The sequence below is a fragment of the Protopterus annectens genome, chromosome 16.part0 (genome assembly GCF_019279795.1).
Source record: "Protopterus annectens isolate FY-2018-M chromosome 16.part0, PAN1.0, whole genome shotgun sequence".
Classification (NCBI taxonomy): Eukaryota; Metazoa; Chordata; order Ceratodontiformes; family Protopteridae; genus Protopterus; species Protopterus annectens.
The window spans coordinates 554,075,916-554,102,860 of NC_056750.1; the positions used below are offsets into that span (position 1 = coordinate 554,075,916).

The 26,945-nt window shown below is 42.3% G+C and overlaps 1 protein-coding gene across 1 annotated transcript in view; it reads left to right on the plus strand.

Moving 5' to 3' along the window:
- The window catches only part of CCHR16.PART0H9orf78 (chromosome chr16.part0 C9orf78 homolog), an 849,816-nt gene that overhangs the window by 772,149 nt on the left and 50,722 nt on the right, over positions 1–26,945 (plus strand). The window contains exon 7 of the mRNA XM_044058434.1: positions 3,193–3,329. Within this exon, the coding sequence (XP_043914369.1) occupies positions 3,193–3,329 (137 nt within the window). The remainder of the gene's footprint in view (positions 1–3,192; positions 3,330–26,945) is intronic.

Below are 26,945 nucleotides of genomic sequence, written 5' to 3' on the forward strand. Positions count from 1 at the left end.
CAGGGTAACGTGATGAACGTAGTACAGTTTTGTACCTACCATAAATGTAGATGTTCGAGTGTACACCCTGCTGCAGTCCAGGTTACCCTCCCTCCATCCCCTCTGATCTAACTGGCTAAATCTCTACAATACCTTCCTGATGTATTTGCTTATAGCTGGAGGGATTTTGTGTTTGTGCAAAAATTACTTAATTTGGTACTAATTACTGACCACCTTTTTGGGGGCACCTGACATCTGGGGCAAGAAAAACTGAAGAAAATGGCGTCTGATGCATTATATATACCCCTGGCGCACTGACGTCAGGGAAGAAGCGACAGCAACCGACGCTGGACCAAGACTTTGGAATTCCGGCCGACTGCGGGACTGCCTGACGACAGGATAACCCAAGTGTGATGACTGCAGCAGGGTGTACACTCGAACATCTACATTTATGGTAGGTACAAAACTGTACTTTCTGTCTCCCACAGCTCCAAGGTTACTGTGCCGTGGAGTAGGAGGTTCACTCTGAGTAACACAGTCTTGGACTAAACTGTGCATTCCTAAAGTTACTGTTGCAGTCTCACCATTCCAAGGATTGTAATTAGTGTTCTCAGAAATATAGCAGGGTTTTGTAGAGCTATAGCTTTCCATCCATCTTACCTGTTGATGGTTCCCTGAATTCTTTCGTATCGTTGAGTGTACATTACTTTAAATGTTTAGGTTATTTGGATCTTGTACTTGAGAAATGTAGAAAACTGAGACGGAAGTAGGTTAAGGAAAGATTTTGAGCCTGCAAGATTTAGAATTAGAGGTGGCATCAAGTTTGACACAGTGGGGTGACATTGGTAGGATTGTTAAGGAAACTGACTTCTGAAACCGTTGTCTTTGGGTGGTTAAAGAACCATTTAAGGCTCTACTGTGAGAAATTGTTGAACATTGTGTTACAGTTATGTTCCTTACTAACCTAACTCTTGGGTTTCTTTCTGATGCACTTTGTCCTGTAAAAATCCCGTCACCCTTTTACTGTTACACTGCTGTGCAGCAACAGAGTGACATTTTGTACTCAATCTGTATAGTCTTCCTGTGTATTTATGGGTCCTAGATCTCTTACACTAAGTAGGATTTGTAAAGACTCTGCTAGTGCAGAAGTGTTGTAGGCAGACAAGAAGCCCCTCACTAAAATTTGACCACAGAACAGCAGTCCATCTTTTTCTGGGTCAAAGGTAAGATCAGGAGTCCTTGCAGAATCCTGCCTTTGCTGATTAAACACTTGTTTAATTTAAATCATCTATATTCTGCAGCAAAGTCCATGTTTCACCATTTCAGATGGGTCAGACAGTGGTAGAGGGCAAACCCATAGTGATCATACATTAATTTGAGATTTTATTCATAAAATATTTGTTTAAATCACTGTTAAACAATATGTTATTACCACATGAGATCTCACTTTTATTCTAGCCAAACTAAGGTAGTCTCCCTTTCATCCTGCTGCCACTAAGAGACAATTTTTATGCTGGAAAGACATTTTTCTTGTGGTTGTAACAGTCATTTATTTAATTTCTGACTGTGTGTGTGTGTGTGTGTGTGTGTGTGTGTGTGTGTGTGTGTGTGTGTGTGTGTGTGTGTATATATATATATATATATATATGTGTATATATATATATATATATATATATATGTGTGTATATATATATATATATATGTGTGTATAGATATATATATATATATATATATATATATATATATATATATATAAATATATATATATATAGTCTTTCAGCTTTTCCTGGTTAGGGGTCGCCAAAGAGGAACTCTGGTCCGTTAATGATTGGCAGTGGATTATATGTATATTTGTAATTATATTTATATAGTAGTAGTTTTGTCTGTGCTTTCCACAGTAATTCACAACTCTGTTTAGTTGTTTTTAAAGAGTCTTTTGACAGCTTTGTGTAGCTAACTACCCCTGACCATTTAATTGACTGGCTGTTGCATCCCACATCACCCCTTGAAAGGTAGCACCTCTCCAGGATGAAACTGCTTGCTTGTAAACCCAGTATTAGAGCTGCAGTTTGAAGCATCAAACTTTTTTTTCCCAGATTGCGTTATGTGGACACCAAGGCCTAGCCTCATGCCTCCTGAGGATGATATTTATGTGACAAAAGGTTTTTCATCACTGCAGTTGTTTTGAAGGACAAAATTGGCTTTCACCTGCTCAATCCCACCTCACATGTTTAGCCTCCATTAACTTTGCCCAGTTAAGAGAGCAACCCTGTGTCACCCTCATTGCAAAGTGGTGCTTTGTCAGCATACCATAAGGTCCTGATAATTATTTGTTTTTCCTTTGCAAGGAAAGGGAGGTATGAGAAGGTTACATAGCAGTGTCTTTCAGGTTGGCTAGTAGTAAGCTAACATTATTCCGCAAGAAATGTCATTATTTTTTGTTGGGTGATGTGGTTGCACATTCATTACTTTATCCAACATCTGTTATTTCATATTGTTTCTTTGACTGACACTTTCACAGTAGCAGCAACATAAACTTCTCATATGCTTTTAACTGTACCTTACAAGTTGGATAAGGTCCTCGTGTATGAATTTTCTTTTGGCGAGATGGAATTTTAAGGTGTCGACTCTCATACCTTTCTAGATAGTGTCAACTGCATTACATCTTATGTCTTTTAGATGCTTCCACCTGTGCTGTTTAACACACTAATTTATTCTGCATTAATAAAAAAATGCTGCAGTGACTTTGTCCTGGGGAGTGTTTCAGTTTACACTGACTGCCAGAATATGGCTGAAGTGGTACAGGCTTAAAGTGTATTAACCTGCTGCAGGAGCCATTTCTTAAATATCTCTGTTATGGTGAATAGTGACTTAACTCTAGTGTAACTGACTAATCCTCAACTGTAATGGTTGCCTAATATGATGCTGTAAACTTTTGACTGGAATTCTTATTTCCACCTTCTGTCAATATTAGTTAATTCATATCTGTGTTGAGTTTTATCAAAAGTGACAATGTATGCATTGTGCTGTAGTCTGTATGGGGGTGTAATTTGGCAGCATTATGGTACCTTCACTCATAATAACTTGCTTTTCAAGGTTATCTTGCACATAGAGGAAACATAATTTAATTGTTAAATTATTCACCTTCTTGCTGCAGTGCTTTATTAATGTATGTGTATTAGTTTAATTGACATTGCTCTTTCTTTTTAATAGTGCAAAGATAAAAAATATAATTGCAACAGAAGAAGCAAAGGCCAGACTCTTAGCTGAACAGCAGAATAAGAAAAAGGACAGTGGAACATCCTTTGTCCCAACCAACATTGCTGTGAACTACGTTCAACACAATCGCTGTAAGTGTTTTATCTGGATTTCTATAGCAGAACAGAATTCAGTAGCATTCACATCTTGTAAAGGTGCTTCTTGTTTTGTGTTTGTAACTGCCTGATAATGGCATTGACAAAATTGGAAAGCCAGCTTGTGGGTAAGAAATTTGCTTGGCCATTTGACCCACAGAATAACTTAATTGTTAGGCATTTGCCCACTGGCTGCATGTCTAATTTCTTGTGTTGTGTCTTTGAAAAGGGACTTCAGCATTGGGTAGAAGATAAGTACTTCCTTGCCATTTTCCGTGGCTCTTTTAAAAAGCTCATGTCTTAGCATTCATAGTAGCATTTTCTCCTTAGCTTGCTTACCGTGTGTGTGTATGCAAGAGTCAGTGGCCACACTCACCTCATCAGTCTCCCTTTTTTTTTTGGCTGCTCATTGTTGGGTCTCCTAGCTTGCATCATTTGGTAAAGTCCCACAATCGGTGCCTAAAACTTGTAGGCACACAGATGCATCTCTATATGTCCTTCTTTTCCCATGTTACAGTATTCATAATGTGAAGGAGATTCCGTCTAGGCAATCTGAACGTCCGTCCAGTTTACCAAAGATTTAAGCTACTGCAAGGTACGTGCGAAGTTGCACATAAGACAGCCAAGCATCAGCCATAAAAGTGATGTCAAAGGAAAAAACTTCAAAGACCAATTCACGTAAGGTTCAGGTATGACACCTTTTATTACTTGCAGCAAGGAGGCAAAAACATGCAAATACAGGATTTTGCCTAATTACTAGCAGGCAGTATGCTTCTCTTATACTGTTCTATAAAATGTTACTTTCTATGGTTGACGTAGTTAAGACACAGCTTTCTGTATTGTTCTACAGCAAATGTTACTCATATTTCCTGCTGACATGTACAGATTTAAAACTCACTATGTGTTACATAGAAAATGTTACTTGGATTTATGAAAAACATTTGAGAAAAACAACCTGACCTTGGGGGCTGTATTTTTTTAGCCCACTACAAGCTTTCTATTCTTCAGTTGTGCAGCTCTAATACATATGTTGCATTTCAAGGTACTTTTCTAGCTTAGGTACAAGGAAATGCTGATTGCGGTTCATATTTTCAAACAGCCTTTGTCTTCATTATCAATAGCTCCAGCAGCTGTGTATTTTCCCATAGCATAAGCAGAAAATCAATAACTCTTTGCTTACATCTCATGACATTAGTAGATGTGAAACATCTATTATTATTTCCCTGACATTAGCAGAAATTGAATGCTTCCCTGTAAATTTCCAAAGCATAAGCAGAGGTCATAGCTGCGCATATTTCATGACATAACAGGATTGGAATGCTTCTGCAGCTCATGCAGATTTATGTAGTGTGAAATAGAATAAATGTGTTAACCCTTTTTAAACCTCGAATGCACTAAGCATATTACTAATACATATTTTTCTAACATTTCCCCCCTTTTAATACTTTATTCTACTTTCAAAATAAGCGTAAACAGTTTTTCTTCCCCTAACCTCTTCCTACTCAGGATTTGCAGTTAAGAGAGTCATTCAGTTTAAACTTATGAAAGCATTTTCAATTTTTCAACAGTTCTTCAAATTCAGCACCTTGATATAAAGTTTCTGAAATTGACATGTCTATAAAGTCTTTAATCAGTCTTTTCATGCAGGAGATGCAGCAGCAAACACATACCCCCAGTAGGATCATTCCTACACAGATGGCAATCAGGATGTTCATTAGGATACTGCCCCACCCCCCCAAACAATCTCTGGAAAAATTCTGTCAATGGATGTGGTCAGGAATATATGAACAGCACTCCTCCTGGATTAAAGCGCAAGTACCTCCTCTCGCCGCTAGGGTGAAGTCGAGAGCCATGCGGTTTTGAAGCACTACAGTTCTCATGGCATTCAGTTCATCAGTCACCAATTCTAGAGCGGAAAAGGTTGCATTGCTCATTATTTCGAGAAGTTTAGACAGTTTTCTCAGCTCCCAGATCGATTTTACTGCTCCATAGCCTGCCCACGATATAACAGTATCACTCAAGTCCATGCGTGTCACTCCATCACCCACAGCATGATGATTTTTCCAGCACGCATCGATTTGCCCCACTGGATTGACAGGCTTCTTGTTGGTTTCTTGAACATTTCAAATTTTCCTTGAGGTAAAACTGCTGTGCGTCGTATGGCCGGAACCAGGTAGCCCAAAAAACAACTGCCGGACCAATTCTCAGGTAACCACTTGTATGCTTTTCTACCACATACAAAATAACAGTCTTCTACTATAGTAGTAACCTTACTATGAATATACACTTGTCCTGCGTGAAACATTTTTCTGTCAATTATAGACAGTTGTTTGTAGAGAACAGAATCATGTTTTACTTCCTCAATTGTTTTGTGCATCAATTCAAAAAATGAATCATAGTTTGTATTACAATAAGAACCTGTGTTATTAGTTTTAGTGTAGCATCTATAAGGAACAGTCACATTGCAATTGCTCCAACCCACCTGAACTGTATCATTTTTGTAAAAACACACAGTTCCCTTTTGTTGAACAGACAAGTGCAATGCTATTTTATCTTGTGATGTAATAGTTGATGTATCATGAATCAAGTTTTCCCAGGTCTCGTCGACTCCTAGGGGGACTGAAGTTAACAATAACCCCCCGTATGCTGTTGGCAAAGCTGTGCGAATCCAGCAATTCGAAACATTGAAGTTTTCAGCATACACATATTTGATTGCCTGGTAAGTGTTGAAGTTTGGGTGCCAGTCTACGTGCAACTCTTCACGTTTATTCAGTTAAGTTTGTGTGGCTGGGAAAAGGAATGGCCACAACAAAAAGATTATTGTCACTAGTACAGTTAACAGGATGATTATGCAATACTTCTGAGGAAATGGTTGTTTTACATTCCTTTTTTCTCCAAGTAGTTTTATTGGGATTTTTCTATATTCTATCATTTTTGCTTTTGACATGTGATCTTACTCTCTGCCCTAATAGGACCTTCAGCGCCAATGGTTTCTTCACTGGGGTTGAGACGGATCAGTCCTATTGATCTGACCCCCCTTTGTAGCCAGACTTTGTGCTGAGGGCCCCGATGGAGAGGTAAGATTTTTGTCCAGTTCAAAGTTCTTAACTAGTTTGCAGTGCGTTAGGTGGATCCACGAGGCTCGCTCTGCGATTTTGACTGCAGTGGGTGTCGAAAGAAGCACCTGGTATGGACCTTCCCACCTTGGTGATGTCCAATTTCTTTTTTTAATGGTTTTCACCCAGATCCAATCCCCAGAGATCACTGCCACTTCCAATGTTTCGGTTTGTTCTTTATCTGAAACAGAATTTGACTGCAACAGATGTTTAGAATTCAACAAATTTCTCATATATTCAGCTAGTGTATAGTTAGGTTCCTGGTCTGCGGGCATGAGAGGTTTCCACTGGGGTATATAATAAGCCCTTCCAATTAGTTTTTCAAAAGGAGTCAATCCTTTTGCAGTCAGAACAGTTCTCATGCTCAACAGTGCCAGGGGCAGACAGTACACCCAATTCTTTTCTGTTTCTGCTATTAACTTTCTTAATTTATTCTTTAATATTCCATTATGCCTCTCAACTAGCCCTGCAGATTGCGGATGGTATGCACAATGTATTTTTAAAGAGATACCAAAATGCTTACTTAACTGTTGTATAGTTTTATTTACAAAGTGTGTACTGTTGTCACTGTAGATCCTTTCCGGAATGCCGAATCTAGGGATGATTTCTTTGACAAGGACTTTCGCTACTGAGGCTGCGTCTAGATTTTTGGTTGGAAAGGCTTCCACCCATCTGGAAAACATATCTACAATGACAAGACAATACTTCTTATTTTCACATTTGTTCAATTCTATGAAATCCATACAGATAGTATGAAACGGATATGGTGGTGTAGGGAAACTTCCTTGCTTGGGCTTTAACGCCCCTTGTGCATCATGTTTGTTACAAATTTGGCACATCAAACAAAATCTTTTAGAGTAGTTTGTAAATCCATATGTTGTGAATACTCGGTTCACCAGCTGTACCATCCCCCCTGTTGAGACATGGCATTACCTATGGCTCAACAAAGCTGCATATCTAAACAAATTAGATGGTAGTATCGGTTTCCCTTCTTTAGAGATGTACAGCCCCTTTTCGAGAATTGCTCCTCGTTTTACCCATCTTTGTTTATCAGCTTGCGTAGTGAGTGTCTGCATTGTCTTTAACATTTCTAAGTCTAAAAATCTCAGAGGGTTGTAGTTCCTCATTTAAAAAAAATACTTCTGAAGCTGCTTGTTTTGCAGCTGTATCCGCTCTCGCATTACCTTTTGAATTCCTATCTTGTTGCTTGGTATGAGCTGTGCATTTACAAATGGCTACTTTCTGAGGTAACTGAATACATTCTAAAAGATCTAAAATAAACTGTGCATGATTGATGGGTTTGCCAGTAGATGTTATCATTTCTCGTTTTTTCCACTGTTGCGCAAAAACATGTACAGTAGAAAAAGCGTACTGGCTGTCAGTAAAAATGTTTACACATTTACCCTTTGCTAAGGTACATGCCCGTGTCAAGGCAATCAATTCTGCTGCCTATGCAGATAAATTGTGTGGTAAAGGTTTTGCTTCTACAATCTCAGTATCAGAAACTACTGCATATCCTACTAGGTTCTGTCCTGCCAGACCCCTTTTGCACGAACCATCCACGTAGTATGTCACCTCGGCATCATCCAAGGGGACATCCATGAGATCTTTTCTAGTTCGTGTCTTTTGCTCAATCACCTGCAGGCAGCGGTGTGGTGTGCCATCTGCAGGGGTTTGGAGCAAGGTAGAAGGGTTCAAAGTCGTGCATCGTTCAGTTGTCATGTGAAGTTGGCTCAACAATATAGTCATAGAGGAAAGATGCCTAGCAGGGGAAAGATATGCTACCTTCTCTTGCAGTAAAATAATCGTGACTGCATGAGGCACTCTCAAAGTGAGAGGGTGGAATAAAACTACTGAGGCCGAAGCCTGTACTGCCATTGCAGCTGCAACCACTGCTTGTACACAGTGAGGTAAATACCGTGCCACTGGGTCCAGTTGTGATGAATAATAAGCAATGGGGCATTGCTTGTCCCCTTGCTGTTGTGTTAACACTGATGTCATATAACCTTGCTTACAATCTACAGTTTGGAAAAAACGTTTATGGTAGTTTGGTAATCCCAGAACTAATGAGGACGCTATTAACTGTTTCAGTTTGCAGAAAGCAGATTTTGCCTCTGGTGTCCATTGTAACGAATCCTGTGCTGCCATAGGCTTTTTATATCTCAGGTCATTCAGAGCTGCAGATTCCGAGGCATAGTTTGGAATCCAGCTCCGGCAAAAATTAGTTGTACCCAGGAAGGACATCATTTCCTTCTTGGTAGTGGGTTTTGATGCTTGCAAAATTGCTATTTTTCTGTCCTCGTCTAATGTTCTACCCTCTTTGGATATTACATATCCTAGGTATTTGACTTGTTTTTTCCAAAGCTGCAGTTTATTTTTGTTTACCTTATGTCCTTCAGCGGCTAAAAATCGTAATAGCGCTATGGTATCTTCTTTGCAATCTTGCTGGGTGGGGGCCGCCAGCAGGATGTCATCAACATAAAGTAAAATCTGACTGCCTCTTGGTGGGGTAAATCCTGCCAAGTTGCTTGCTATTTCTTGTGAGAATATTATTGGACTTTCACAATATCCCTGTGGTAGTTGCGTATATGTATACCTTTTCCCCTGAAATGTGAATGCAAACCAATACTGGCTGTCAGGGTGTATCGGTATCGAAAAGAACGCATTGCTGATATCTACCACAGAAAAATATTTCTGTTGAGGTATTAAATCATTCAACAGGGTGTGTGGGTCTGGCACTCTAGGTGCCCTTGGTATTACTGCGTTATTTACAGCTTGTAAATCTTGGACCATACGCCATTCTCCATTTGCTTTCTTAACAGGAAATAAGGGTGTGTTACATGCTGAATCGGGAGATTCCACCAGCACCCCTTCCTTAAGTAAAGCTGCTATAATAGGTTTGATTCCTGCCTCTGCATCTTTTCTTAAGGGATACTGTCTTTTCTGTGGCCTAAATGCTGACTTTGGCATGATAGTAACTAGTTTCGCTGTACGAATAAGTCCTGCATCTGACTTTCCTGTTGACCAGAGAGTTTCTGGTATATTCTGTAAGGCATTCCCTTTCTCCTTTAATAGGAGTGCTAATCAGCTGTCCTTGCTAGACTGCAAGTGTATGGCTGGGTGTGTCTGAGTTATCCAATTCAGCTTCTGTATTTGTATTCCCTGTTCTGACAGTTCTAATTCTGTCTGTTTTTCCCATCTCGTGACTTTTTCTCCTAGGTCTGCCCATTCTATGTTTTTGTCCTTAGTTTAGCTAACATGTGGTAATCGATTAGATTTATAGAGTGCAAAGAACTCCTGGGGCAATGAACAGCTGGCTACACTTTTCCCTTCTGTGTCCCAGTACAGATTACGTAATATCAATATGCACGATTTTTAAACAATTCTTGCTCATATTCCTTATCAGGTCCTGGCGTGTTACAATAATACAGGGTACAGTGCAACAAGTGTTGCTCATCAATGTCAAGGGAGGGGAACTTGCTGATGGCTACATTCATTAATTCTTCGGTCACAGTCCCTGGACCATTCGTAACCAAGTCCTGGCTGTACCAATAAAACATTTCACCTTCCGATTGCACTGCAAAGGTATCAATTTGTCGCTGTGCTTCCATACCCTGCATGGTTGGGACTACTGCTATACCGAATAGCTGCATAAGGTCTCTGCCCAAGAGGTTTACTGGGCTTTTTGCAGAAACAACAATTTTGCTTTTCTGAGTCAATCCTGAAACAGGATTCAGTTATTGAAATGTTATGGGAGAGAGGCTCCCGGTACAGCTGTCCATTAGCTGCTTTTACTAGTATGTAATCAGGTGACTCTGAGTTTTCTGGCAGTTTGGAGGGATGTATCAGGGTTCGTGATGCCCCTGAGTCACACAAGAATTTGACTTCCCTCCCTTCTACCAAGAGTGTAACTTCTGGTTTTGTGTCCGCTAAATAGAGCCCCAAGCTCAATAAAGCTAGGTCTAATATTTCATTTTCTTCACTGTCAGTAACTTCCTGCACTTCCTCTATCTCTTCTGTCACATCCTCTACTCCCTCTATCACATTCTCATTTGTCCTTTCTCCGCTATCCCCTTCTAGTGATTCCTGACTACCATATAGTCAGTCCTCACCCTCCTTGTCTTCCATGGTTGCCTTCTTCTTTTTCTTGCAATCCCTTTCCAAGTGTCCCTTTTTACCGCATTTAAAACATTCTCCCCTTTTCTTTCGCCCTTCAAAGTCCTCTGATCACTGATCAGATTGTTTGTTTCCCTGTGCATTTTTCTTGCCCTTTTTCCCGGACTGTACTACATAAACTTCTGCTCCATTTTCTACAGAAAATACTTGAGCTTTCTTTTTCTTTTTGCTATTAAAATGCCTAGCATATTCAAGTAATGACTGTAACCTGCTTGTACGATGATCTACCATGTGTTTTGTAATAAAACTGCTTATGGGTGCAATACTGCCCTTTAAAAATGCATTCTTTAACTGCTGTTCATATGGGGAATCTTGTCTCTAATCTTCAGGAACCTGCATTCCACAGTGATTATTAGAACATTCTAATAATCTGGCATAATATCGGTCAACAGTTTCACCTTCTTGTTGGATGCATTGATTAATGCAAGTCCAGTCTGCCCTAGGCTTCCATTTCTCAGAGATGCGGTCTGTAAGACCTTTTACTCTGTTGTCTAGTTCTGCGCTGCTATGTGGGAGGGGTCTGTGTGCAGCGTCACGGGGATTCCAGTTGCCACTAATCATGTGCCAATCTGGCCCCACAATTTGTCTAACTACTTTTTCTACCTCTTCTCCGTTTAAATGATAACTTAGCCTCATTCCTTGTAAATCTTCTGAGAACTTTCTAAAATTAACTTTTAGATGGGGAATTCCCTCCGTGGCTTTCCGGATATCTTCCGGAGTCCAGGATCTATACACTAAAATAGTTGGGTCCTGACCATCTTGTCCTGCCTGAGGATTAGGTACTTCTATGAGTGGGCATATTTCTTCTTCACTCATAGATTGTGAACTCTTAACCATTTGATATAACTCAATGCCTTCATTTGAGTTACCTGCCCGTGTTCGAGACCTGGTCCAGATGGGATCTCTAATAAATGGTTTCGCTTTTGTAATGTCTCTATTTTCAGTGACAACAGGATATCGTGGGGGTGGACTAACCTGTTCACCTGCTTCATATTCTGGTAATGGAGGCGGAGGGGCCGACGCTATTACTAAGTTATTGTCCTCCTTATCTAAAAACATTGTTTTTGAATTGTTTTTCTTTTGTTCCCTATGGTTTACTTCCTCAATCCACCTGTGTGCCTGAGGAATTCCTAATTGGCGTTGCCATTTAACCTGACCTTTGGAATCGGTTTTGAGCTGTTTGACAAGTTTGATAAGCGAGGATTTTTCTAATTTACCGTCAAATTCATACTTATTAACCCATTTTGAATAGTATTTAATATTGTCGGCGCACTGCGACTGCATGTATTTTGCGTCTTCGGTTAACGGCGGATTTTGGGGTCTTTTTGTGCAATTATTACCCATTTTGTTCTACCCTTTTGATCGTTACGTAACTTCTCTTATTTTTAATGTGGTACCACAGAATTTGTTATAGTCTCTTCAGAATGACTACCTACCTATTCTGTTTCTCCTGATCTATGACAAGACAGTAATCTTTTCTGTCCCTGACCTGTAAAATACAGTCTTGACAAAAACAATACAAATCTAGTCCCTGATCTAAAACAGAAAAAAGTAGATTCACCTTACCTGAGCCTTCATGATTGATCACCTGGTTCGTGGAGACCCGTCCTTCAGTCGTAGATCAGAAACTGGCTGGCCTCTTTTGCACGACAATTCAGTTGGAGGGCTTTTCAAATAAGAAGAACCAATTTGGTTTCTTCCCCGTACGGTTTCAACCACTCGGCCTGTCTGATCCGAGGCAAAGTGAGAGTTCCGGTCCGAAGGACCAATCTGTCAAAGGAAAAACCTTCAAAGACCAATTCACGTAAGGTTCAGGTATGGCACCTTTTATTACTTGCAGCAAGGAGACAAAAACATGCAAATAAAGGATTTTGCCTAATTACTAGCAGGCAGTATGCTTCTCTTATACTGTTCTATAAAATGTTACTTTCTATGGCTGACGTAGTTAGACACAGCTTTCTGTATTGTTCTACAGCAAATGTTAGTCAGATTTCCTGCTGACATGTTCAGATTTAAAACTCACTATGTGTTACATAGAAAATGTTACTTGGATTTATGAACAACATTTGAGAAAAACAACCTGACCTTGGGGGCTGGATTTTTTTAGCCTACTACAAGCTTTCTATTCTTCAATTGTGCAGCTCTAATACACGTTACATTTCAAGGTACTTTTCTAGCTTAGGTACAAGTAAATGCTGATTGCGGTTCATATTTTCAAACAGCCTTTGTCTTCATTATCAATAGCTCCAGCAGCTGTGTATTTTCCCATAGCATAAGCAGAAAATCAATAACTCTTTGTTTAAATCTCATGACATTAGTAGAAGTGAAACATCTATTATTATTTCCCTGACATTAGCAGAAATTGAATGCTTCCCTGTAAATTTTCAAAGCATAAGCAGAGATCATAGCTGCGCATATTTTATGACATAACAGGATTGGAATGCTTCTGCATCTCGTGCAGATTTATGCAGTGTGAAATAGAATAAATGTGTTAACCCTTTTTAAACCTCGAATGCACTAAGCATATTACTAATACATATTTTTCTAAAAAGTGACACACCCAATAAGGCAAAACAACGTACCCAACACACTAGTCATAGGTGACTCTATAGTCAGGCACGTTGATGTCCCACTCACCAAGCTAAACAAGGAAAAGGTTACTGTCAGCTGCCTGTTGGGTGCCAGGATCCGCCACATAACCCACGCATTCAGGTCACTCCACAACAAGTACAACTATGACTCTGTCATTGTCCATGTTGGTGTGAATGACCTGAGACGTACCTTCCTGGACTACAAGAAAAGAGAACATGGAAGAGCTCTCCAATCTTGTAGCCCAGGTAGGTATGACCCTAGCCCTAAGTAGCATTCTGCCATTGCCCAGAGTGATATTGCAGTACAAAGACACAATTACTTCAACAATTGGCTAAGCTTCTGGTGTCATTCTAAGGGGATCCAGTATCTGTCTGCTTGGATGTCATGTTATGATGCTTTGCCACAGATGGCCTGCACTTGTCGGCCCTGGGATTCCGAATACTGGCTTAGGCTCTTGCTGCCCCTATAGTGCCTTTTTTAGGTAAGGTTCAAATGACAAATTCACCACCATAGCAGGAACAGGCTAGCAAAAACTGGGGGTAATGCTACTCAATGCTAGAAGTCTAAATCTTAAAATGCACTCACTCAAGGCACTCCTTAAAATGTAGAACATTTATATCTGTGCAGTGACTGAGACCTGGTTCAAGGCTCCAGAAAGCACCCCTGCACTACCAGGCTATAACCCATACCACACTTTTCGGCCATGTAACCTGGACCAAAACACCAAAGGCGAAGGTGTGTCCATATTCATTAAAGATATCCACACCTTCAGGCTAGTTGCTCAGCATAATGCTTCCGAGGTTATCCAAGTGCAACTATCTCTGGGCAAAACTGCAGTCCAAATTGTAGTTTGCTACAGATCCCCCACCATGCCCCAGGATTTCCACTCCTCTTTTCTTGATGTACTGGAAAATATTAGGGTTCAACCAAACACCCTAATAATGGGTGACTTCAACTACCCCACCATTAACTGGGAAAATTACTCATGTACCAACTCCTTAGCTAAACGCTTTCTGGAATTAATAAACTCCAATGCCTTGGATCAACTTATCCATAACCCCACCAGGGGCAACAATATCCTAGACCTAGTCATTACCAACATGAGTGACGGGTGTTCCACACCTGAAGTCAACTCCTCGTTGGTCCGAAGCGGCCGTAAGCTAATCACCCTTGATATCCACATCCCACCCTCACCCCCCCCCCCCCCATTAAGGAAACCACGGGAAAAAATGTCTCCAAAGCCAACTTCATGCTTCTTAAGACAGAAGTGGTGAACTTCGTGACACCTATGCAGATGGACAATACAGTTATGACTGCTGAGTCTTACACAAATGCACTCTTACACGAGTGCATGGATCGTGCTATCCCAAACAGAACCAAGATGCTATCCTCCAAAAAAAGGAAGCCAATGTGGTGGCTCCCTGCCATAAACAGCCTGTACAACAGAAGGAAGAAACTGTTGCAAAAGAGAGTAAAATCCCATGAGTGGAGGAGCTCCCTGGTCAGCCTCAGTAAGAAGCTGAGATCCCTTATAAGATCCTCCAAAGCTAGCTGTGAAAACAAAATTGCCACCAATTCTAAGGACAACCACAAAGCATTCTATAGCTATGTCAAGAATCTCGATGGCAACACCCAGATCTGCTCTGAGTTACAGCACAACAAAACAAAAATTACAGAACCAACTGATATTGCCAACATCATGGCAGATAGGTTCAGTGCTAACTTTACCCCCCCCCCCCCAAAAGGGCCCATATCTGTACAGGAAGAATGCAGAGTTCTGTAATCACAACTACGCAGGTAAAAGCTGCACACTCTAAAGCCAAAAACACAGCATCCATGGGACCGGACAATATCACAAGCTGCGTTTTACACGAACTTCAGAACGAACTGGCTCCCCACTTAAGCACCATGTTCAATAATAGCCTCGCATCAGGCTTTGTGCCCACTGAATGGCGCACAGAAAACAGTTATCCCACTCCACAAAGGGGGAGCCACCACTGATCCCAGGAACTATCGACCTTTGAGCCTGACGAGCCTGGTCTGCAAGGCCATGGTACGTATCATCATGGAACTCATAAACAAAGACATTGGTAACCTCCAAACTCTGGATCCTACCCAGTTCGGGTTTGTGAAAGGCAGATCATGCCTTCTGAACCTGATAGACTTCTTTGAGGCAGTCACCAAAGCCATAGATGAGGGTAAGGTGGTTCACACAGCCTATCTTGACCTTGTCAAGGCTTTTGACATCATCCCCCATTCTGGAATTATAACTAAACTCACTAAACTAGGTATAAATCCCTACATCACAAGATGTGTTGCCAACTGGCTCACTGACAGAACCCACACTGTAAAAGTTGCAGACTCCAAATCTGACCTCAAAGCCATGACAAGTGGAGTACCACAGGGTTCCGTCCTGGGACCTCTCCTGTTTGGTATCTAATTCTCTGAAGTACAGGCTAACACAGAAGGCCTATGGCTAACAAAGTTCACAGAGGACTGCAAACTAGGAGCCATAGTCAAGTCCCCAAATTATGTGGACATCCTACAGAAGGGCCTCACTGAGACAGATGCCTGGTGTCAGAGCCATGGCCTCAAGCGCAATGCCAAAAAGTGCAGTGTCATCCCCTTTGGTAAAAACTCTGTACCCATGAACTACCACATAGGCAGCAATCTATTTAACACTGAATGTGTGATAAGAGACCTTGGGACCTAGGTGGACAGTAGTCTCTCCTTTGATAGTCACATTGCCACAGTAGTCAGGAAGTCCTTCTACGTGGCAAAACTCATCTTAAAAAGGTTCTCATCTAGGAAAAAAGAGATCATTGTTCCTCTCTACTCAACACTCATTAGACCCATTATAGAGTACAATGCCCCTTTTGGAATGTACCTCACAAGACATCTGCAGCAGCTGGAAAGGCCACAAAAGTACCTCACAAAGAGGATTACTGGCCTAAAACAAATGCCCTACACTGACCGTCTCATAAAACTCCAGCTTTACTCCGTAGCATATCGCCTACTCCGAGGTGATCTCTGCCTAACATATAAAACTATGTCAAACCCAGAGCTGTTGAACATGCTACACCTGAAGAAATCCCAATCCCTCCGAGCTACACACACTAGGGACCTAAACCTTGTCACCACAATAAACAGGACATGCTGGAGGGATAGATTCCTGTCCCAGAGACTTCCCATACTCTAGAACAGGCTACCCATCTATGTCAAGCAAAGTTCTTCATTAGCACCCTTCAAGAAAAATCTTGATGAGTGGATGGGAAATAGGAAATACACCCCGGGGATCACTTCTGTGTCTCTGCTCGACAGTGGCACAGGGAAATAACTTTCTTGGGTGGCGTAAGCCAGGGAACCTTGTTGGCTAGGCTTACGTAGGCCCTTGAGCTAATAGCCTAGTAACTACCTATGAACATCTGCACATACCATCCTCAGAACTTCTCTGCTGCCAGTCCAGATGACATCTTCCAGCCGTCCATGTAACGGCCAAAAGTTTTTCTTCTTTCAGATAAGTGCCCCATTGGGGAATCTCTTTTATGCTTTTGCTACTGCATGCTTGTTAGAGGTTAATGCCATCCATGAAGGGCAAGTGCCACTGTGGAAGACAGATTCCACACAAAGACAACCACAGCCGGTGTTTTTTGTTTCTTTTTGTCTCTGATCAAGATTATAAGGCGTGTGCCATTTGTCAAGGTTCATCCCTAAAACCCTTGCAGTTGTCTAAACATCTTTAATTTATACCTTGAGAATCAGAGACTGAAGTGACTAGGGCTCTGTATGGAAGGTTCTGCTGGTCTGTCAGGTGAGCCCCCGAAGAAGATGAAAAAGTTAAGGCCTGAATCTTTGGCTGCACCTCTGATCTCAGACGTCCCTCTCGAGGCCAGTGAAGGCTCAGAGGTATGTATGGTGTCAGGTCCTCCTCCTTCAGCGGTGCAGATACAGAAGCCGCTGGGAAGGGATCTTGCAGTACATCCACAGAGGTTTTGCAGACTTCTGTTATGGATGGTAAGGGGGAACCACAGCTTCCTCTTTCTAACATTCCTCGCAGTACCTCTCCTGGTCCTTCCATTGAGGGTGTGCTGACGTCTGATCTGGAGCCTAGGCCTATAGCCGCTCTTCCTTCCCAGCCCAGGGTAGGCCTTTCTTTCAGGAGAAAAGAAAACATGTGTCTCCCAGTCTAGAGTCTTCCCCAGACTGGCAAGCCTTTTCCCAAGGGATTTTAAAGGCTTTCATGGCACTTAGGGCTACTACCTTGCATCATCCTACACCAGCATCTCCAGTTTCCTCTCCTCCATCTGCTGAACTTGAGGCTTCTGAGGAAGATGATTCATCCTCTGATGAGTCCCTGGGTTACTCCACTCAAACTGATTCTCCTCTGGAGTATGCCTCACCTGAAATGGATTCCAGCGGCAGGGTTTCTCCTGCAGAAGATGTTTCCTTTGGAGAAACTATCTCCAAAATGAGGGGCTACTACAAGTGGGAAAGCTCACAGGTCTCAGAGGTATAAAAGAGGTATTGTGACCTGATACAAATCAACACACTTTCTCCTTCAGCTATCCCTCCTGTCTTGCCAGCCTTTCAAGATGCCTTTCTGGCAGCTTCTAAAAGTCCTGATTCTCAACCTCCTGCTTCTAAAAGGCCAGACAGGTTTTATAATGTGCCTGAGGACAGTAGTTACTTATATAAATGTCCTATTGCAGACCCAGCTGTGATCTCTCTTGTCTGCTGACAAAACTGCCAAATTACTGCCCTGTACAAATCTCCTCCCCTCAGATAAGGAGAGTAATCTGGTGGAAAGAACTGGAAAAAAGGTCTACATCTCTTCCATTCTGGCCTTCAGGGCCATTAATTATCGGACACCTATGTCCATATATGTTCTGGCTGTTCTTTCACAAGCCTCCAAATTACTGAATGACTTCCCAGACTCTGCAGCAAAAATCAGCTTTCCTGTCTCTTGGGATTATCTTCCCAGGTTAACACACAGTGCGTTAAGTGCAGTTAATGCAGCAGATGTGTCTGCTAGATCAGCAGCATCTGGTTCAGTCCTCAGGAGATATTTCTATCTGAGGTTCCAGCCTTTGCCTGAGGATTTCAAGGCAAAAGGTTATGGATGCACCTCTGGGCAACACTGCTCTTTCTGCTTCAAATGCTGCAGCTCTCTTCAAATCCCTTCAAGAGAAGGGAAAAGAACTTCAGGAGCTTAAGCATATTTTTGTCTCCCTAATTCCTAAATTTCATAGGAACTACCCTTCCAAGAACTAATTTTGTCAAGAAGACGACCCAAAATCCTTCCCAACAACACAAGAAGACCACACGTAACCAGACACCTCCTAGGTCTCAGACATCATCGGCCCAAAAGGCCCATTTTCCAGATAAGCCAGGTAGTCTGTGACTACCTGGAAACCTCCTCAGAAATCCCCCTTTCCCAGCGCCTTTCAAACTTCCTTCTCAGTTTGGACAAGCATTACCACAGAAAAATTGGTCCTGTCCATTGTTCTAAGAGGTTATTACATGACTTGGAAATCCAGTCCTCCCTTCACAGGGATTCCACAACCTCCAAAGAACCAGATCCACCTTTTCCTTCTAGTCATTCAAGACTTCCAGGCACTAGAAACCAGTACAGGAGGTTCCTGCTTTGGAAAGAGGAAAACGTTTTATTACAGAATGTTCTTAGTTCCCAGGAAAGATGGCGCTTGGAGACCAATTTTAGATTTGTTCCAACTCCGTTTATTCCTTCAAGTACCCTCCTTCAGAATGCTTACCCTACAAACTCTGTTTCCTCTCTCATTACCCCAGGCTTACCTGGTTTCCTTGACCATAAAGGATGCATACCTTCACATTCCCATCCACCCTGTTGTCAGGAAATTCTTATGTTTTTTCTGTTTCTTCCTCTCATTTTCAGTTCTCTGCTTTGTCTTTTGGTCTTTCTATTGCACCAAGGGTATTCACAAAATGTTTGGCTCCTGTCATTGCCTTTTGCAGGTTCCAGGGAATTCTCATTTACCCTTACTTGGATGACCTGCTCATTCAAGCAGAATATCCAGTCACCTTGCAACAGAACCTTCAAACCATCATTTTTTTGCTCCTCAGTCTTCTGGGTTTCGCCCTCAACTACAGCAAGTCTTCCCTGTCTCCCTCTCAGGACCAGGTGTTCCTGGGTTGCAGGATAAGAACAGACCTCGTGATGGCCTTCCTGTCCCTTCATTGCTTCCTCTACCTTCTCTGACTACCAGAGAATTCCTTAGATTCTAGGCTTCATGGGTTTGGTAATACCAATGCTACCCCTTGCCAGACTCCACATGTGAAAATTACAGTGGGACTTGAAGATGCTGAGGTCCCAGCACACTCATCTTCTAGAATTTGTCCTCCCACTTCTGCCTTTCCTAAAGAAGGAATTGCATTGGTGGAGTCACCAAATTTCTCGCAACCCAGGACTTCTTCTGCAGACACTACCCCAATTTCAGGAAATGTTCACAGATGCTTCAGATCTGGGGTGGGAGGCAACCCTAGGAAACATAAAAGTCCAAGGCTTGTGGTCTCCCTCCATAAAGAAACACCACATCAGCATCAAAGAGATGAGGACTCTGATTCTGGCCCTTCAAGCCTTCAGGTCATCCCTCCTTCCAAGTCCTTTGAAGCTGTTCACAGACAATACTGTGGTTTTCTGGTATGTGAACAAGCAGGGGGGAACAAAGTCCTTAAAGTAAAACTTTGCAGATTATCAATCCAAGCCTGGAAGTTTGCCCTTCAAGCAAAGGTAACTTTATCTGCGGTTTACATCCCATCAGCTCTAAAAGTTCAGGCAGACACCGAGCAGATCCGTGACACAAGCCCACAAATAGATGATCCACAAGTATGTGTTTCTGGACATTCTCCACTAATGGAGTGCTCCTCAAGTAGATCTCTTTGCCAACCCTTTGAACAAACAACTTCCAAAGTTCTGTGCCAGAGTCCCACATCCTCTGGTTTGGAAGGTGGATGTCCTGTCATTCTCCTGAAGGGGGGATGTTTCTCTACGCATCACCCTTCCCCCCTAATTCAGAAAGTCCTCCTGAAAAATACAGAAGGAGAAAACAAAAGTCTTGTTGGTGGCCCCCTTTTGGCCAAGACAGCATTGGTTCCTTCCTCTTCTGCACTTAGCCAAGGGCAATCATCACAGGTTACCTCACAGGGTAGATCTACTCGCACAGGACTGGGGATCTCTCATTCACCCACATTTGGCAACACTGAACCTGACCTTGTGAGTGGTAGGCTTCTGATTCTTTTTTTTTTCCCCCTGAGGATGTGCTTTTACTCCTGCAGGAGGCCAGGAAACCTAATACAAAGAGATCCTACTTTTCCAGCTAGAACAGGTACTCCATCTTTTGTCTTGGTAATAGACTAGATCCATTTTCAGTGGATATTCCTGTAGTTCTTTCTTACTTGTGTGAACTGCTCAAGGCTGGACTGGCTTATTCTTCATTTAAAGCCCCTTTGTCAGCCCTTGTCTCACCCCTTGGCTTCTAAGTTAGGGGTCAAACTCTTCTTAAAAGGCATCCTTCACATAAGACCTCCCAGGAAATATGTTCTCCTCCCTGGGATCTAAATTTTGTTTTGGAAAAACTGACCCAGACTCCGTTCGAGCCTGTTGCTTCCTCTTCCCTAAAATTTTGTATTTGGAAAACTGTTTTGCTAGTCGCCATTACTTCTGCTAGGTGAGTTTCAGAACTCCAAGCTTTAATGGCTTCTCAACCTTTTCTGATTTTCCAGAAGGACAGGGTGTCCCTGCATACTAACATTTCCTTCATGCCTAAAGTGGTTAATGACTTGCCCCTCCATCAATCTGTTTATCTACCCACATTTTCCCTTCTCTTCAAAACTCCAGTGAGAGGGTGCTGCACACTTTAGATGTACACAGGTAACTTAGATTTTATCTGCCTAAGATCAAACCCATTAGAAAGGCTGAGCAATTGTTTGTTTCCTTTCACCCCAGGGCACTGGGTAACCTGTCTCTAAACGGACTATTTCATCTTGGATTTCAGAGGCCATTACCTTTTGTTGTCTGTCTTAGGGGGAAAACTCTTTCTTCCTCTGTTAAGGCCCATTCAAATAGAACAGTGGCCTCCTCTGGAGCCTTCTTTAAAGGACTGGACACTGCCTCTAACCTAGAGGCAGCTACTTGGTTCTCTGTTCGTACCTTCACAAAACACTACTAACAGGATTCTGTTTCCATGTCTAGAACAGGATTTGTAGAAAGGAAATCTGAACAACTGCTGGTGGCATTTGCTGCAGGGACAGAGGGGAAGGCTATTTCAAAGCAAACCATTTCTAAATGGATAGGCCATTGCATTCATTTCTGCTATAAGAACCATGGAAAACCTATCTCAAAGGGTTCAGACCCCACTCAACCAGGGCTGCATCTACCTCTACAGCCTTTTTCAGAGGTGTCCCTACCAGGGACATCCTAGAAGGTGCTACCCGGAGTTCTGTACATACTTTCACCAAACATTGTAATTTGCCAATTTTCTCTAAATCCAGAGCTGGCTTTGCCACTGAGTCTTGCAGGGCCATTTAGCTGGTTCTAATGCTATCTAAATTCCTCCTCCCAACCTTAGCTTTGGGAATCTACCCAAATGCAATGACTGCAACAGTAAAACACAAAGAACATAGTACAGTTGTGTACACTTGCCATAAATTTAGATGTTCGAGTGTATTCACTGTTGCAGTCCTGGTTACCCTCCCTCCTGTCTCCTGACTTCTTTTGGATATACCTCTACTTTCCTTTACTATGCTTAAAAGCCTTTTTGGTGTATTTGCTTTTTTGTTGGAGGTATACTTTTATGTTTAATTGTTCCCCATTAGAGGGGCACCTGACATCTGAGGCAAGAAAACTGATGTAATGGTATCGGCTGCATGTTTTATACCCCTGATGACCTGACATCATGGAAGAAGGGACAGTAACCGACGCAGGACCCAAGACTTTGTTAATCAGGCCGACTGAGGGCAACCTTCAAGCAGATTACCCAAATGTAATGATTGCAACAGTGAATATACTCGAACATCTACATTTAGGGTAAGTGTACACAACTGTACTTTCTGCTTGCATTTCTGTAATAAAGATCAGAGGGAGACTGTGCCAGTGAAAACATTTCCACTGTTTCAATGGACAGTGCTTCAGAGATGGAAAAAAGCAAAAGAGTAGGATAACTGGAAGTACGTTGGAAATGACGCAAAGACTGGATTTAGGAGATGGAGATCAATAGGAATAAAACTAGTGATTTGGAAATTGAGAAATAAATGTGAGATTATAGAGCATTAGTTATACTTGTGAAACATGACAGAACAATGGACTTTTTTGATGTTGTTAAACTTGTACAGGACTCTATAAAGTATATGCTATGCTTCATGCCATTAATGTGTGGAAGAACATATAAGAGGTGGGAAGAGGAAGGAAGGACTTAAGTGTAAGTAACAACATTTTGTTCTTTATATCATGCATTATAAAGACACTACTATTGTCTGCATGCTATAAAGTAACGTTTTCCCATTTACTTTCGAGTGTAGTGGGGATATAAAGTAAACAGGTGCACCTGTTTTTTTTTCCTTCTTTCTTTATCCTTGTTCAGTTTTAAGAAATGTAAGCACTGCAGTGTAAAAAAAAGTCTGGTCAACAAAGCAGGACACAAGAAAAATCGTTGTGCTTTTTTCCCCCTCTCACATAGGGAAAATTACTGGATTAAGGCCCTTGGCTTGATTAAGTAACAAGTTTTAAGAGAAAGCAAATAAATAAAAAAAATCTAGCAAACAAATAAGTGCTTGTAGAATCAACTCTGTATCTTGTTCTTATGTCTCTGTGGAGACAAACTGATAAAGAGCAATAAAATCAAAATACTTAATTTCTTTTAGTGGCTAGGAGATCATGATTTCTGGAGGCATGCAAGTGTTTTCCAAATATGGGAGAGTAATAAAGATAAGACAAACCTAAACAGCACTTAGTAGAAGCACAGGCAGTACCATGTGTCTTAGCATGGGTAACCCAGGTTTATGAGTGTGGCTGTCAGACTGGGACAGTTGTTCCTATTAGGAGGGTAAAACTTCAATATTTGAAGATGTACAGAGTTTTGTGTGTTAGTATTAAATTAATAGGGTGTACTGGAAGTATTTTTTGAGGGCTTTCAATAAAACAGAAAGGTTTGTAAAATGTGACATAGGCTCAAATGGATAATAACAGGAAACAAATGTGTAAAAGATCAACATTCTAAACATTAATGTATGCATGTAACACAAAAGCTAAATCTGTTGCACATAAAAGGTGGGAATAATTACTTTTTGATATAATGATGCTTTCTAGATTATCTTCAAATGTAAATGGTCGCACAGATATATACAGAAAAAGAGAAGTGAGCTATATTAAAAAATGGAGAGTGCAAATACCTATGCTACAGGAAACACATAAGGAAAGAACTGAACGTGTGAATTTGATAAAGGTTTACAGGATGGTTATTCAACAGAATACCTGCGACAAAGGAAAAGCGGAGTACTTGTATTAACTGCAAGAGGAATTCCAATAGTGATAGAAGACGATAAAAATGATAATAGTGGTAGATTTATAGTACTAAGGGGCTACTGGCAAAGGAGGAGGATTACACTGGTATGTATTTATTTTCCATCTAAAACTGCTATAATGGAACTAAGAACATTCTGGTAGAAATGATCAGTTTTCAGCTAGGAATTATTACTTATAGGTGTGTACTGGAATTTGATTTGCAGCAGTGGAGAGCCCAGAAGGAAAAATATAACAAAGGAGGGTAGATTTTAGAAGAAATGTATGAAAAGTTTTGGTTTGGAAGATGTGAATTCAGTAGTAGGAGTTCTGAGTGAGTTTACATATTATTCCCTGAGATACAAAAACTGGTCTAGACTAGACAGAACATATATTTTGCAGGAAATTGTGCAATTAATTGAAAGTTTTGATATGGATGCAGTAATTATTTCAGATCATGTGCCAATAACTAAAATAAAAATGCAGGACAGTGAAATAAAAATGAGACACTGGGCCTTTCTCACCTACCTGTTGAAAAGAGAGGAATTTAAGAAATGGGTTTTGGAAATTATTCAGGAATTATTAGAGAAGGTAGAAATTTCTTCTGAAAATATGGAGAGGAAGTGGGATAAAATTAGAGTTTAAAAATAGGGTGGAAGTAAAAGAGAGATATGGTTAAGAAGTAACAAGAATTATTTAGAGAGACTGACAAAGGTTGAAGTACTGCAGAATAGGGGGAATCTCACATCTCAACTTCACAAGCATCTGCTCTGAGCTCCTCCCCCTACCCGTAATACACCACCACTACCTTCCAACCCCCAGATCTCATTTGCCATGGCTTCCAACGCATTGTGATGCTTGAGCTACAGGTTGTGAGTAGGTTTTTTTAAGTGTTTTCCCCCTGTTTATTAATGTTTAGTGTGTGTGCTGGTAGCATAGGTTTCCTCCCTTCCTCTCTCTCGCTGGTACATCGAGTGTAGATTCCTTTCCTTAGTTTTTAGGTAGTTTGTAGTAGTTAGACTCCCCCCCCCCCAGCCTTCTGTGTGCTTGTAGTTCTGAGTGTGTGGCGAGAGGAGTGCGTTTTTTTTCAGAATATTTTCTTGTTTGTGGGACTAGTCATGGCTGCTCTCCCTAAGCAAGTTTTCATAAGATGCACTGAGTGTGGTCATAAACTGTCACCTGCTGACAACCACACTCTTTGTGTTCTTTGTTTGAGTGCTGCCAGTCTGTCTACGGACTGCAATATTTCCGCGGGTTTCAACCCTCAAGCACTTAAAGATCATAGGGCTAAACTAGTTATGAAGGGCCTGCTCCCTTCTACAGAGGCGGCTGCCTCCACTTCTGTTTCTGTGTCCGCCTCTCCTTCTACTATCATCCTTGCTTCTCCACCCCGCAGGCTGAGACTCAACCTCCTGCCTCTAAGCCTGTGGAAGGGGAGCTTAGAAAGGGCAGAGAGAAGGAGGGAGAGCACAGGAGTGAGAAAAGAAAGAGGTCTCCGGACCTTTCAACTCTGACTGGACCTTCAGCCAAATTTCACTCTAGGCACTGACCTGACTCCCCTTGGCTCTGATCTCCTAGATTTTCTCCGGAGCCGAAGGAACCCAAGCCATCTTCTTAGAGCCTCGGTTCTTCGATTCGCCAGGTTGGAGTCCGTGGCTTCATCGCGGTCCACCCGCAGTCTCTCCGAAGTTGACATGGATAAAATAATGTGGAGATTTATTCACACACAAATTCAGATGGGAGTCTTGCCGACCCCCTCTCCCTCTGGAGGGGGAGCTCGCTTCTCTTTTTTACAATTATATCTCCTTCTCTGATCTGACCCCTGGTTTCGGAGTACATGGATCCGAGAGTTACCCCTGATCAGGGGGTAAGTGCCGACAGTACCTGTTTCCTCGACACCAGCAGCTGTGTGGAGCATGTCTGATCCAACTGGTTTGGATCTGAGTGGCTGTTGGAGCCAGAGCCTGGTTGTCGGATCTGAGGGAATAGAGCTTTTTCCTTCGGCTCTGACCTTGTTGGGTCATGTCCACCTCCTCGCGGAGCTCAGTCTACTTCTGGTCCGGCTCCGATTACCACGTCTGATCCGGGGAGAGTGGTTCCCTTAATGGTGTCCCGGGAAGCTCGCTCTCCTTCAGCATTCGACATCGCGGAAAGGGTTCTCTCCAATGGATCGAGGCCTCTGACTATATCTCCGGACTCCGCCCTGACTCCATCTGCTTCATATGTGAAGCCAGTCATTTTACCATAGGGACAGTCCATGCTCAAGGAGCCCCAGGCGGTTTCCCTCAAGGATCAGCAAGTAGTTTGTGAGCCCCCTCCGGAAAGCCCCACCGGAGAGGCTCCTCGCATACATACGTGCAAGAGGAGGCACTTGGACTGCTCCCCGGAGTCCTTCACTGAGGGCACTGATTTGGATGACTGGGAAGGTTCCCCCAGATCACCTCCTGAGGATGTCTCCTTCAGAGACATCATGGAAATCTTGCACCACCGGAGAGGTTGACCTGCCCCAAAACCTTCCTCTGAAGAATCAGTGTTACTGGTGGTTTTCGGCATGGGCCAGTCTACTTCCTGGGTGTCCCCTCCCGCAGATCCATTAGTGGACTTGGTCACCTTGCGGGCCTGGAAGGAACCCGACACTGTTGGAACCAATCATTAAACGCCTGGACAAAATATTGAGCCCCCCTGCAGACAGACCGGCTTGGTATAAAGAGTCCCCTGTAGATGCTATGATGGTAGCAGCCACCTCAAGAAGAAACTAGCCCAGGAGAGTTCCTCGGGCCATCCTCCTGACTGCGAGTCTAGGATGATGGATCACCTAGGGAAGCAGGTTTATGCGTCAGTGACCTTTTCTGTCAGGGAGCTGAACTGTCTGGCCCATGTTATTCAACTACAGAGCGACCTGGTTAAGGAACTGGCTGAGTCTCCACTAAAGTCCATGTCGCAGGAGGACAGGGCTACTTTCTCCACGAGGATGGCTACCTTGACAACAGTTTCAAATACATCTATGCAACTCCTCTCACTCGACCAAAGGAGCGGCTTGGGCAGCTAGGTCCGGCGTGTCAGTGAGGCGTAACGTCTGGCTCAGATTGTGTCAGTTCATGGAACCCTTCAAGGCGTCTTTTGCGAATGCCCCATATGACGGCTCTTCCCTCTTTGGTAAGACTGTCCGTGACACCTTGGTCCAGAGTGAGAAAAAAG